Genomic DNA, 14,967 nt, shown 5'->3' with positions numbered 1-14,967 from the left:
AGCTGTTGGCTGTTTTACCTCGAGATGGGGCCGCTGGCTCCCGTCCCTCCCTGCACCAGTCACCGCTGCCAAATGAGGGGTGGTCTGGCTGGGGCCATCCGTGCTCTTGCAGTCCCATAATAGCCCCTTTAATTAGGGGTAACAGTAGGTTCTGTTTTGTCCTATGTTAATAACAAGTTCCAGGGTATAAATAACTCTGCAATTAAAACCAAACGCCTGACGATTTACCATTTGACACCTATGCAGTCTGCCGGAGCCTTGGCTGATGAGGAGTTTTGCTCCTGCCCTGAATATTTTATAATTGTTTTACAAAGAGCACACGGGTGCTCCCGTCATTAAGAAATGCCAAGGGGGGTACACGGTGGCACCGGGGAGCAGAGAACAAATAGCAAAGCCTGGGCCGAGGCCACAGAGAGCTCTCATTTCAGAAGCACAGCTGTGGTTTGTTTGACTACTTCTGTAAATTGACCTTTGTTGTTTAAAAAAACAAAACAAAACACCACCGCCAGACAAAACCAAGCAGTCAGGATTGCTTTATTGGAGGACCCAGTAACTCCTTCAGAGACGCGGCGGCGGCTGCTGATAAGGGCAGTGCACATGGGGCCGCGCGCTGCCTCCTGGGAGAAGCAGCTCCTCCGCTCTGCTGCGGGCAGAGCTGCCTGTCCCTGGCTTTGTGGACTTGGAAGAGCCTGTCTGCAGGTGAAAATAAGCAGAATTAGGCCTGGGAGCTCTGATCATTTTGGCTGAGGGGAAAGGAGCAGAGGGGAGTTGAGGTCTACTTTCAGCAGGGAGGCGAGGAGCACCTTCCCTCGCTGCCCAGACCGGCTGTGCTGCGTCCTATGTGGAGCCCGCCAGTGGAGTTGCATGGATATACAAGCGTGGATCTGCCTAAAAGTGTAAAAACAAAAGCAGAGCTATTTTAAGCTTCTGGAACCGGGGGTTATAAATAGCCTGGCTGGTGTTACTCCTGGCTGGGTGTGTCGTTCCTAAAACACCACCGCAACTGTCGCTTCCCTCGGAGGCAGCGTGTCGGCTGTCTCTGCGGTGCCGGAGCCTCCTCTGCGTTTCAACGTCCTGTTGATAAGTGCAGGATGTTGATAAGGTGCTCGCTGGGCGGCCGTGCGTGTCCTCTTGGCCCTCGCTCTGCCATCCAGGGCCTGCGAGTGTGCACGGTTGGAAAGATGGGGGCAGAGCGGTGGGGAGCGCTGCGGGACGGAGGGGAGCTCTTCGTGCCGTGCACAGGCTGCTGAGCTCCAACCAAAAGGGAAAAGTGTGGTTCTGCACTGGCTTGGGACTTGGGAGCCGTGGGTTTAGCCCTGCCCATTGTCAGCCATCCTTCTTCCCACTCCTCCCGATGGAGAAAAGGTTCTTGAGAGGGTATCTTCACCCGAACGCGCACCTGGAGATGTGGCGGAGCTGCTCCGTCTGCAGCTAGATGGGCCTTTACTTCCCATCGCTGGAAGCAGCAGCTGTGGCACTGCAGTGCACTCAAGTCCACGAAGCTGAAAGGCGTACAGGTACCTGAAACAGCTGAGTTCTGCCTCGGACAACATGTTCAGCCCTGTGCTGGTTTTCCAGTGCGGTGGCTGTGAAGCAGGACCTTTGGCGGTGCTCCTCTGCCTCCCCACCACGAGCAGCGCAGGGCTGCGGACAGGCTCTTCTCTGGCAGCTCCTCCAAGCGAATTCTGGCTGACTCCCGCAGCGAGTAATGATATGTTTATTTGCAATACGTGGAGCCAGGAGACGTCTCTAGGTGGCAGGGATCTGGAGACTGGTAAACAAAAGAAGGCGAGGTTGGAACTCAAACTGTAAGAAGGATTGTTTGGGGCTAAAGAAAACAACTGTAAAACCAAATAATGACAGCGTTCAGAAAGGTCTGTTGTGGTGCATCTCATACTGAAACCTGACTTATCCTTACAGGGCACTCAAAGCATCTTGTTCCCAGGAGATGAGGAAAAGGGAGCTCGTTGGCTGCTCCTTCTTTTCAGAATAGGTAGAAATGAGCCGGGAATCTCTCCTGCCGCAGCTGAGTCTTTCCCAGAAAAGGGGAATTTATTGCACGTTCACTCAGTGGAGGGAAGCTTGCAAATAGGCTGTGTCTAGCATCTCTAAAAGAAGCAAAGCACGCTGCTGTCTGGAGGTTTCCAAGAGTTCATGCTAAATTCTTCCTCTGTAGCCTGCTTGTAACGCAGAGGAGCAGCGTCCTGACGCAATGTTCTCCTAGCACAGAGCAATCCGTTTGTATTTTATGGCGATCAAGAAGATTATTTCCAGCAAGAAATGAATGAGGACGACAGCAGTGACAAATACGGATCTTACACGTTCAAAAGTGGTGAGATGACAGCTCCATTTTCAAACCTGGATAACTCAGACCTCGAACCAGCATTTTGGCAGTCTGCTGACTTCCGTGGGACACCTGCTGACAATCTGAGCACTTCTGCTTGGGGACCTAAACATGGATGTGAAAAGCTGCCGTAAGTACCAGGTCAGACAGGAAAGCCTTTGTCTGAAAGCGAAGCTGCTACTTGGCTCTGCCAACGGGGACTTCCATCCCTTGCAGTGGTCGCAGTTGCTCCCGGAGGGCAGCGGGAGGACTGATATAATGCCGCACGTCTCCTCTCCTTTATGCTGAACTCTTCATTACGCCAGCATTTGGCTGCGGATTAGCAGCGGGCGCGGTGCAGGGCTCGAGCCCCCTGGGGTGCAGCGGGCGCCCAGATCTCCTCCTGCCTGGCCCTGCCCTTCGCTCCTGGGAGAGCTCTGTGCGTGGCACGGGGGCACGCACACGTGCTGGTACGGCACGGAGACGCTCGGTTTGCTTTTTATTCCTTTTTTTACACCCCCACCCCCCTTCTTCTTTCCTCTAATCATTACAAAACAGGAACAAACGAGTGTGTCACTTTAAACCATGAAACCACTTAGTCCGTAAAGACAGATTTGGCGTCTTTGTGCTGGCAGCGAGGGGCCGGCGCGGCACTCCATAGTGATCCCACTGTTCTTCCCGGCCCCGCACCCCGCTGCTCCCCACCCCCCCTCGGGACTCGCTTCGTGTTTGCCTGCCTCTGTTTTTGTGGTTGGGAACCAGCAGAAGAATGGAATGGATTTAATGATTTGTTGGCTGCAGCACCGGCATGATTAAGTCAATAAAGCTGCAAGCTGAAAACAGACAGTGTAGTTACAGTATATGACTTTAACCTTGTTAGTGCATGTTTATGTCCTCCTGCCCACTCCGTAGCTGTATGTTGCATAAAGAAGACCTGACCAATCTTTAACCCATTAAATAATTCATAAAGTGAGAGCAGACATCAGCTACTTGCAGAGCGGATCAGTAACCATGGGGTCAGCAATAACTTTGGCTCCCTGGACCATATCCAGCATGTTTAAACTCTGGTGATGTCACCAGGCAGGCTTCTAACCTTAATCATTCGGATGGGAACAAAGGGAAGTTAACTGTTGACATGCGGTGTCTCCGCGGAAGAAATGGGAGCACGGGCCAGCTCCAGCCAGCTTGCTTCTTTTGTGGGCTTTCCTGTCGCCTTACAGAAGTGTGGTGGGCCAGCCGGTCAAAGTGTGCTCATGGAGGCCCATTCTCTTAAGTGACAGAGGCTCCGGGTCCCAGAAAATGTCAGGGAAGTGTTGGCTGACTTGAGAAGAGGGTATTTGGAGGCGCTTGAATGTTTTTTTTTCATCGTGGATAGATTTTTAATTGAGGGTATCTCCTACCTTGTAAATGATAGAGTATGATATGTAACAGGGGTGGAAGCGGGCAGACGCCAGAGGTGCAGGAGAGGACACGGAGCGAAGCAGGACTGTCCTTGCTGCAACGAAAGCTCTCACAATAAAATATCAAGCAGGACTTCCAGTAAAACCCTAGGCTCCTCACCCACAGCTACCTCAGCCAGCCTCTTCTGCTTTTTCCTACCAGCCAGCGCACGGGGCTGCCCTCTCGCAGCACACAGCCCTCCGCCAGCTCCCAGCTGGGCACCGAGGGATTCTCCGTGTCCGTGGCTGCTGCAGCTGCTCCTCCTGCGGCACGCAAGGGGTGAGTGCGGGCCGGCGGGGCGTGCGGCCGGGACACGCCGCGCTCCACTGAGCCGCGCAGCCAGGTCGGAGGCCCCGGGGGACCATTACAGGTCGGTGTAGTTTAGTGCCGTTCTGCGATGCAACCAGCTGTGGCCGGACCCAGAGGACAGATGTAGAGAGGAGGACACGACAAAACCTCGTCTGCGCGGTGAGCCAGGCGAAGCCCCTTCTGCCTCTCGCTGGGGAGAGGCACGAAGCGCGGCTCTGCCCGCAGCGTGGTGGAGGCACCATCCCAGGAGGCTGAAGAGCTCTTCCAGGAACTGGTCCTCGACCTCCTGTATTCAGGCAGGAGTTTTTATTCCTTTTTGGGGAAGCTGAGACAGAAATGAAGCGACCTGTCCATAGTCACATAAAGAAACTATGTGTGGTGGAACTGGAAACCGAACCTGGTGATGTGACTCCTGGTCCCTAGGGCCAGCTTTTATCCTGTGACTAAGTCATGAAACAAACTCACCTTTCCAGATCATCTCCTTTAGGGGTGGCTTGGGAGTTCACCCTTGATGATCGCATTTTCTGCATCTCCTTCTGACAAAATGCATGCTCACAGTCTCACGAGCCAAACGCGCTGCTGTCCGTCCAAAGGGATGTCTGCTTGTGCAAGTAAAATCATCAGAGGCTCGTGTGCCCCCCTGCACATGGTACGTGCAGAGGCGTCTGCAAAGAGACCTCCGTGATGTGCACATCTTAACGTGTGGGACTGCTGGGGCTAATAAAGGCGCGCAGGTAAAAAAACCCTCTCACGCTGTTACTTGTGAGCCAGGTGGCTGCACACCGCAGAGCGTATCTCCATGTCCACGCCGTGAGCCCAGCAGAGAGCTCCCCAGGTGCCAGAAGGTACACACCTCGGGCTGGGGTCAGGGCTGGGCCTTCTGGCTGCTGCCGCCAGTATCTGCAGCCGGTGACCAGGGGGAAGAGGACCCCCCGACCCAGTGCTGGCTATTCTCAGTTGCTCAGTTATTCCCTGTTGCTTCATTCTACTAATGAAGACTCTCAAATTACTTTATCTTGGTCGTGTTTTTTGTTTGTGTCTTTTTTTTTGGTGGTGGTGGTTTGGCTTTGCAGTGATCTTGAGCAGCAGCCTTTGCTTTGGAGAAGGCTTCTCCAGAATTTCTGCTGTGTCAAATCTAATTTGAGCAAAAATTCCTTGTTCTGGTTGTGTTTGGTTTTAGCTTGCAACTTTGTGCGATGCTTCTGAAAATCGTTCCTTATCGCTCTATTGATTTCGATGAATGAACCCACATACACCTAGCAATGTTTTATTATCAGGCCCCCACCATAGGGTACATAACAGCCGGTAATTTTTGTGCACCGACTGCAGGTTCTTTCTGCTTGATGCAAAGCAGTCGCTCCAACCGTATGCTAATACTGAGCGGGGGGGTCCCAACTTCTGACCCATCGCTAATATCCTACAAGTCACATGAAGCCATCGAGGATTCTTGAGCTGGAGTTTGAAATGCCTGTGTTATCAGCAAATAAACACCATTAATTGCCTCTAATATGTCATGCAGTGGTTAAATGACAAGATCCTTATTAATATGCGTGTATATCAGCCTTTTCAGTGCGTGTGAGGGGGAGTATGAAGTGGTAAAATTATTTAAAATTAGTGGGGAATATTTACAGGAAGGCATAAAGAACTGTCAGTTGAGGAAAGCAGCATTTTATGTTCTTGTCCCAGATGACCTTGCTCCAAGGACAAATCAGAGCTTGATGAAATGAAGCTGCAGATGGCTAGTGATCTCAACTCTGTAATAATGAAATGACACAAGAAAAAAATGAGACATCTACAGTTTGTAAATACAATCTGAATTGAAGGGGAGAAAAGGAATTTTTAAGGGGAGATTGAGCTGACTTGGTTACAGCAGTTCAGCTTTGGGTGCTTTAATAAGAATTTTAATTTAAAAAAAAATAATGGGATAGCTCCTTGTTCCCCACACTCAAGGTCACCTTAATGTATTATTCTTTTTTCACATGTCAATATCTTGGTTTTAAAAATCTGATGATGAGGACTGCCTAGTCACAGCTCGCTTGCTATCCATTATGTCAGCTCATTGCTGTCGCTGGATTTTGTTCTGTAAGTTGGGGGGAGGATTTTGGCACCCAATTGGGCAGATGATCTGATGTAACCATTTTCGGTGCTTGAATGGTTTCGTCCGTCAGGAAAGAGCAAGCTTGCGAGAGGTTTAATAGTGAAAAAGTGATGTGATACTTTGTGCCAGAGCATGCTGTGTTCATGGGCTTGCCTGAGAAACCAGGAGCATGTGCTGTTGTTTTTTGCATGTGGGCAGGTTTTCATGCAAAGGGCTTCTCAGAAGCGGTCGGGCAGCCAACTGCTATTGCAAGGGATGAGACTCAGGCATCTGCCTCTACAAATCGAACCTTTACATGAGAGGGAAGAAGGAATTCATGGAAACATTAGCTTAGAGAAATGAAGTGTTCGCTAAGCTCTGTGCTCCAGACCACCGCCCTGCAGTTCGCAGAGCTTTTCAGAAATGGGCAGGCGGAGAGCTGATTTATCTCACTGGGAATCAGGAAAGATCTCGAGATTTCCTGGTTTTCACTCTGTTAGAGTGAAATCTTTGTTATTTTGTGATTGGATCTTTTCTGTTCTCTCTCAAATTCGCCACTCGGTTGTTGCATTTCTCTGGGGCAGCCCCCGCCGGGTGCTGAGCTCAGCCGACTTTTGAATCTCATCGACACCTCTGCTAGAGAGCGTGCCTTGACATAACACAAGGATTACTTGAGTCAAACCACTTTATAGATACGAGACATCGTAGTTTGTCATCGCAGCGAGTGCAACCTTGTAGAGACAGTCAGAAGGACTACCAGCCGAAATTGGGTGAGATAAATACAGTTTTAGATTATCTCATTGAATTTATAGGCGAGCTGCCCTCCATGGGAACGAGAGCAGGGTGTCAAGGGTTGGAGAATCATGAGGGCTGTACAAGCAAATATAAATATTTTGTTCTTTGCAGAGAATTCAATTCTGGATCTTGGCTATATGTTATATAGACACTTACAAAACACCTGTCTCCGCATCTTTGGTTCCTTACACGTAAAAACAACAGGTGCAGTTAATGTTAAAGAATGGTGTTAAAAAGACTGATATAAAGATATAATAGGAGGATGTGTCCAAACAGCATGCAGGGTGGGAGCAGCTATAGGGAAATGAGCATTTCATCTGCTTCACTTGAAGAGAGGAGTTCCTGGTATAAATGCTAGCCAGCTGTGGTGATGTTGTCACTGCTCCCACGAAGAAGGAGGACTACCTTTGAAGGAAGATGTGTGTGCCATATGAAAAGAAAGAAAAGCTTAAAAGAACTTTTTTAAAAACAAAGCCATATACTCGTGGATCACTTACAGCCTTCAAACAAAGCCTATTCCTGACTGACAGCCTGCAAGATAAGCTTAGAAACCTGAGGCTGGTAGTATTTCACATGCTTGTGTATCAAGTAAATGGGTGAAAGACAGGTAAAAAAAAGATCCACTGAACTGCACAGTTTGTTTTATCAATGTTCGTACATTGTGTTAGAACACACAAGCAAACAAAAAGCTGTGGAGCATTTCTGAACTGAAAGGCTCAGCTTTATCTTAAAGAGCATCTCTGAACTGGGAGCAGAATAGAGGAGGGAAAAAGAAAACTTCCAAAGAGCAAACGGAGAGTTTTGTAAAGGCACGAAGCAGAGGCCAGAAGCATACATAACCCATGACTTCGGGGTGAAGCAAATGATCGTGGCACCTTACAGACATTGTGCTGTTGAATGGAGCGACACGGTCGTCCTGCTAAACCGTGAACATGAATTTTGTTTGCCTTGGCCAAACAGATTCACAGTTTGAACTAGCAAGCTGTATTAACAGCTGTGGAGGCAGTGGTTCTCCTTAGTGAGGGTGGCATCACGGTTTGCTCTGGAGCCACCCGGGATTATTAGGCACCAGAAGCCTACACGTGGCTTTGTGAATCAAGACACAAAACTCTTACAGCCGTGCAATTCTATGGGTGAGCCAACTCTAATTGTGTTAGTGTTTTATTTGGTTAGTCTGTAGTATTTGTAGAGTGGTTGTACTAGGAGTCGTAGTCATGGACTTCAGAGGGAAGGGCGACCCTGCCATGAAAGCCCCGCCAGAACATCACAACATAGGGCAGGCAGGCGGAAGCACAGGGAAACAGCAAAGCAGGAGTTTGAAACTAATATTTGCATTTCCTCAGCAGAGTACAGAACTCCCCATACATAACACAACAGATGTTCTTAAAATACAGAACAAAACTCAGTTAATGAAACTTCACCCCACCCCTAGAGAGTATCTGTCCCTGCAGTGAGTACGGATCCACCAAAAATCCCCGGCTGTGCAGCCACGGCCTCTGAGTGGATCAGCAGCACAAGCTACCCCTAAGTCTTGTAGACACGTTTTTCCATTTTTTTTTGTTTTAATTTAATTTTATTTCGCTATTTATTTTATTATTTTTCTGTGTGATATCCCGGTAAATATTTCAAGCTAAGTTATCTCTGATTGCAAAAAATCCAGTGGCAAGAAGCAGTTTGTCCCTTCCTGTTATTTACAGCAAACATCTACCCTGACCTGCCCATGGCTTGTCTTTTCCTTTTATTCTGCGGTGCTGCGGCTCGTTTCAATGATCCTTCTGTTTTCAGATATATAATTACTGGAGTCAGCTGGGTTCCCCATTTAAAGCGGAGGGAATATTTCTCAGATCAGTAGTGCTTTCTGAAATGGCAGAAACTTTTTGAATGCAGCTACGATATGCATTTTTAATTAGATGCATTTCCGTTCTTCCACTGCTGCTAACGCTTTCATTTAGGAAGTACAGTTCTTCACCTACTCTGCAAATATCTACTGAAATTTGCAAAGCTGAATGTCTCTCTCTCAGTAACCTTGCTGTGACCTGGTTATCTGTTAGAACCACAAAGAATTCCGTCTCTAATTAGTCCATCTGTTAACTATTGAAATTCATGGCTTAGTTTTATTGTCTGGGTCTGTAACATAATGCTGAATGGTCTCACCTGGCAGCTTATTTCTTATAAAGCAAATGTGCTTTTCCAAGAGCCATTTTGGTGCAGATAACTGTCTTTTCAACATTGGACAAATGACTCTGTCTAGCAGCCTGCAGTCCCCTTCATGCCCTCGCTGAAATAAATTGTACATCTCCAATAGCTCTGGGCTTAAGTCAATACAATTTAACATGTACATTTCTTTGTTATATTCTTTAGAGTCGCACTGTAAGAGCAGATGGGAAAGTTTGATAATGATAAATGAGTTTACTGTTTTCACACAGTCCTAAAAAACAATGAATGCTCTTTATTAAAGATTAGAGGGATTTTTACATATTTGCCAAAGGGAGATTAAAGCTCTAACTCAGATCCTCAGAAAGTCTTGCTTTTAAATCCTTTTTGGACTGTTTGTTAATGAGGATTCAGAGGAATTAGGGGCCATAAATTTCTTCATTCTCACTTAAGTGAAGCCACAGAAGTGATTACTGGATGTATAACTAAGTGGTAAGGACTGGAGTTTATCAGCTGTATTCACACAGAACAATTCATCACCGTGCTTATTTACTGCAGTTGTGCATCTCGTGTGTGATAAGATGTTGAGGCTGGGTAGGTCGAGCTCAGCAGCGAAGGATTTTAGAAGGATGTAGATGCATAAATACACGCGGTAGGTCCCAGTGGGACTGTTTGCACACTTCGCATTAAGTGTGTGCCTGAATGTCTTTTTTGGCCCGGCCCCATGCTGGCTACAGTCAGACACAGTAATTTGCAGATGCGTTTTGTGCTGTCCCAACAGTGTGCCACTGTGTGCCCCCGAGGCTGTCGGGAAGGACGGGTCTCACTGGTGTGTGCTTTGCAACCAGTCGGTGCCTGAATACTGACACAGACGGTGTACGCTCCTGCAAACCCTGCACCTAGTTCTTTTCTCCTTGCTCATGAAACTGGTGCCTGGGATAGCAGCCCCAGTGCCTTCCCGGGCGGAGCTGCCAAGCTGGGAAGCCCCCAGATAGGGAAGGGGCTCCGAACCGCTGCGCGGCAATTCACCCCACAACACGAGCACATGCTCCCAAACGCACGGCCCCAAATCCCACACCGGGTAGCCTGCTGCTGGGCTGGGGGTTCTGCCAATTTCAGGTTTTGTTAGGAGGTTTTCGAGGGGAAAATGATCAAAAAAAAAAAATCCAAACATGCAAATGCATTTATTTTAGATGTCAAAGATTAAGAATCCCCTACAGACACCTGCATGCCCCCGTGCAGCTTGCAGCTGGCTCAGCCTTACGACCCCTCAGTGTGCACACCCTCTTCCATCCTTCCCAGCTTTGACACCAGAACCCGCCTCCCTTCGCTCTCTTCGGGGTTTGAAACGGGATAGTCCAAACTATAGACAAATTAAGACTCTGGCATGTTTGGCTTGGCCTTACTATGGGAAAAGTGACTTTTCTAGGGGAGTGATGAAAAGGAAAAATGCTTAAAGTTCATTAACCTTTGGTACAGATAGCAGCGTCCTTTAGACTACACCAGAGCTATTCTTAGTCGTGACGTTGACACGGGTGTTTCTCATTGTAAGGGAATACAGTAGTTCCCACTAGCGGTGAAAAGAGGAAAAGAGAACTTTTTTTTTTTTTTTTTGGATTAGCCTACATGTGAACTGTAGACAGAAAGATTTTGAATTCATTCCTTGGCTTTCCATCTAGACTATTTTGTCCTAATTTCCCCAAAGGCAAAATTTATATCTATAGATTGTTTCTTTACCGGCTAATGAAGTGTTATACAACTTTGCTCTGAAAAACTCGGGAGCCCATTCTCTGTATTGGCAAATGAACTTCGCTGATTGTCATTATTGCTATAGGGTGCCTGCAGAAAATCCCATACAATTAAGCTGTTGTATTGCCACAGCACAAGAGCCACAATTAGTAGTGTGATTTACACTTCTTTAGCATTAATAATATGGAAAAATCAACATTATTTTCTTGATGATGTTTAGGAAGAATTGGAATGAGGTGGACATGATTAGGAAAAGAGCCTTTAATGTTATGACTTGTTAATGCAATAGCCCTGAGCTAGACATCAGAATGATCGTCCTTGCACTAAACTCATTTGCTTCAGTAAGCACAGACCCTCTGCACGCAACAAGACAAGTTGGGAGGAAATTGGATAGATGGCAGGGATTTTGGTGGTATGAACATTTCAGTGTCTTTCATGTGTAGAGTACACAAACTGAATCCCTGCACTTTCAAATATTCCCCTAGAGGCAATCTGCATTATTCAGAGCTTGACTGTGGCTGCAGAATACTGTCTGACATGAAAGCAGAACGCTAGCTTTACATGAACTTTCATATTTACATCTGTAGTAAATCATATTTACTTTTTTCCTCCCTTCCTTTTTTTTTTTTTTTTTTCTGTGGGAGAGAGGGAATAAAATGGGTAGGAGGGGAGAGGGAGGAGGAGAGATGTCCAGCAGAATTGTAAGCAAAGCACCACTAATAAAGCCTAGCCTTATGAGACTGCCCATGAATGGGAATGATAATGAGCGGTGATGAGCTGCAGGTTTGTGTCTTTTAGTAAATTATCTAGCAGGCATTTACATTTCATCAGTTGGGCTTTTGCATAATAGGCCAAAGTAGGCTACAACAAAAGGAGGCACCATAAAAATGAGTAATTTCGGTGACCTTCTTGGTAATGGCTCGCACGAGCAGTATCTGGGAAGGTGGTGGGTCCTGCCTCGTGGCGAGCTGCTGGGGAAAGGCGCCCCAGGCGTGAGGAGCCCGCCTGGTGACAAACGCCTCCCAGCGCTTTCTGAAGCATGGCTTGTATCCTGTTTTCTCCATCTGAGCATGCTTCTAATTGTCAGATGTCAAAAGGCAACAACCATTTTCTTCGTGCTTATCTCCTGATAACATTGATTCTCAAACAAAGGATGTGGGCTTCCATTCTGAAAACAAAGGAAGCACGGCCCGGCTAAGATTGCTGGATATAATACACATACTTCTCCCTGCCAATAATAACAAAACATCATAAATAATGTAGAGGCTGGATGTGAAAATGAAGAAAGGGGAATGCGCTGGTACTGCTGTGCCTGAGCATGGCACTTGGGGGACTGCTTGCCTTCTTGGCCTCCTCGAGGCCTTGACTTCTTCCCTTGTTTTTTTCTCTCAGATTTCCCTGACTGCCTGCCAGCTCTTCAGATGTTTTTGACTTTTTCTAATTCTTTTTCTCTTTTGGGTTGTGTCTTCATGGTGGTTTTGTGATTTATTTTTTTCTTCTTCTCCCCACAATGCTCTTTCTGTGGAGGCAAGTCCTCAGCTGGTGAAAGTCAACACGGATCTTTCTTTGGGTGCTTACAGCAAGGCCAGTTTTCACCGGCCGTGAATCAAGCCAGTTGCATTTCTGATTTGTGCCTGGCCATGATCTGATCCCGTGTTATCGCATGTTCTCCTCAACTTTCACAACTAGCTCTCCTTCGTTTTCCCGTTGGGGAACCCCTGAGAAGCATTTCAATCCAGGCCCGCATCTTCCCCATCTTTCTGGGTCCCTGGCCTGATTCCTCCTTTTCTCTCCTTTTGCCTTTGGTCTGCTGCTTCCTTTTACTGTGGCTTCTCCATAATATCCAATTGCCAAGTCCTACCCTGATGCAACTTTTCTTTCCTTATGTCTTTCAGTGTAACAGTTGGGGAACTGGTGGGAAATGTGACGCTTTACTCACATCCCTCCTGCCAGCTAGGCAGCCATGTGACACCAGTAATCTTAGTGAATCAGTCCCGTAGCCTTGGGCTAGTCACAAAGAATTTTGGATTAACCTTTTGCTTCTCTCATTTCTTCTTGTGCTGACCCTCAGAAATCGGAGCAGTCCCCTTGCCCCTCACCACCCCCACCATAACATGTGGGTCCATGTGGATCCACAAGGTGTTTTTGGCATGGGACAGCCGAAGACTGGAGAGAGGGCATCAGCAGAGAGGATAAAGGCTTCTGTTGTTATCTCCCTGATGAGATTAATTTTCTTTTTTCATCTTTCTTGGCAGGATCAAAATCCTGGAATTGTTGCCAGACTTCAGGAGCCGGGCTCCATCCCAAGTGGAGGCTCTGTGCCGGCAACAGCCACAGTGAATGGGTACACGATGAGGAACCATTTACTGAAGCAGCAAATTATGAAACGACAGCTGATGCAGGTATGATGCCGAGAGCCTCTGTGGGTTCGTGTGCCGTCCACCCCACCAGGAGGGACAGGACTAACTGGAATGGGGAAATGAACAGTCAGCAAACACTAAGGAGTGACCCAGGAGCTGCTGGGTTGAGTCAGAGCAGGGCTGTCCTGCCTAAGAGAGGCCACGATCAAGTGCTGCTCAGCAAGTCCGAGTGCAGCTCTGCCCACTCATGTGCAAGGGAAGAATTCAGTCACCTCCGTATCATTGCCGTCATCCGTGGTCAGCCTCAGAGCTGGGAGGGAAGACGCTGAGAAGGGAGGCTTGAAGAGTGAGTCAGCCCCAGGAGAGAGATTCTCCATGCTCGCCTTTCTCCCTGGTTCCCCAGGGATATCCCAGAGCAGATGATAAACTCCAGTTTGTCCTGGACTTGGCAGGTCTCTCGAGGGACAGAAGTCCCTGTGTGAGGCTTGAAACATGCTGTGTGAAGGAGCAAGGGTGGGGGAATCCCACAGGCAAGCTGGGTGAGGCATCACCGAGCCTGCGCCTCGGACTTTCTCGGTATGCTGCTGGGTTTGGGGCAAGCAGGCTCGTTTCCTTGGATAGGAGATGGTGTGAGAAGGAGTTCAGTAAAACCCTTAACCAAATACTATCCTGTTCATTGATCAAATTCCCTTCCAAAAACAATTGTACCTCTTTGTCATCCGTTAGCCTTAAGCTTATCTGTGCTGCTCTAGCACAGCAGGAATTCAGCCAGGCCTCAGCTTGCACCACGCGTGGAAAGTTCCCCAGGTCACAGCTGCTGTCTGCGGCAGGGATGCAAGTGCGGTGGCAGGTTCCAGGGTCAAATGGCTGGAGATATGAATCGGGTCACTTGGAGAAAGCCAGCAGGATCCAGGATCCAGGGCTTCCTGTGGTTCGTTGCTGTGTTCTGATGAGAAGTGGCAACCAGCACCATAGGTGATGCACATGAGCAGAGCCGGGCAGGGTAATGGCCACCAGCAGTCCCTTGCTTGTCACCGTGTCCCTGAAATGCTGCCACAGATTCTGTTCACTAATGGACTCTCGGGCACCTTTTGTCCCCGGATCTGGTACTTCAGAGAACGTCCAAAGAGTCAGCACAAGAGGCGCTGGGGAGACGCCAGGATTCCTGCAGCCTCTGGCTGCACTGCGCTTCACTCGTAAGCTGGTGAACACGAGGGGCTGCATGTTTGTCCAGCTCCCCCTTTGGCCTTGGGCTGCCTGCACAGCGTCTGCTGAAGGCTGCGCTTCCTAATGCGGGGCTGTTGTAAGGGCACCTTTGCAGGAAAGGGCATGTGAGCAATTAAGATTCGCTCTGAAATGAACTGTCTGGGCTGAATCTCGTCAGAGGGGTGTGTGTGTGTGTATGTGTGTGTGCGTGCGCTGGAGAGGTTGTTAATGATGACAGTGGCTACAATTCAAGTGCCTGCTGCTAGTCTTGTTTGTCAGGAGACTGCAACTTGACTATTATTCCCCTTGTTTTCCAGGAAAAGCAGAGACAAAACATGCTGGGAGTAACGTCTGAGCAGAGGAGTTTGTTTGCGGCTCAGCAGATGAATCAGTTTCAAGGTAAGGAGGGAAGTGGCATGCTATTAAAAGCCTCGAGGAGCCAGGGCCTAGGATCTGATTAAATACAGGGCGCTTAATGATTCTCTGCCCTGAAATAAAAGCATTTCCCATTTTATTACGTATCATGAGATTCACCCGTTTCCTTATTGCTCCGG

The 14,967-nt window shown here is 48.2% G+C and overlaps 1 protein-coding gene and 1 long non-coding RNA gene across 4 annotated transcripts in view; one reads left to right on the top strand and one right to left on the bottom strand.

Moving 5' to 3' along the window:
• MAMLD1 (mastermind like domain containing 1) overlaps positions 1-14,967 on the top strand; it is a 78,636-nt gene that overhangs the window by 61,331 nt on the left and 2,338 nt on the right. For all 3 annotated transcript variants that reach the window (XM_083797161.1, XM_083797159.1, XM_083797160.1), the window contains 2 exons: positions 13,103-13,249; positions 14,731-14,812. In XM_083797161.1, the coding sequence (XP_083653287.1) occupies positions 13,103-13,249; positions 14,731-14,812 (229 nt within the window). The remainder of the gene's footprint in view (positions 1-13,102; positions 13,250-14,730; positions 14,813-14,967) is intronic.
• On the bottom strand, positions 518-13,091 carry LOC310880824. The gene is made up of 2 exons (XR_014571938.1): positions 2,919-13,091; positions 518-2,449 (listed from the first exon to the last, which is right to left on the bottom strand). It is a non-coding gene; the product is annotated as an uncharacterized lncRNA (long non-coding RNA).

Source organism: Anser anser (assembly GCF_964211835.1).
Source record: "Anser anser genome assembly, chromosome: 13".
Taxonomy (NCBI): Eukaryota; Metazoa; Chordata; class Aves; order Anseriformes; family Anatidae; genus Anser; species Anser anser.
This window is presented reverse-complemented; position numbering and strand designations above follow the sequence as displayed.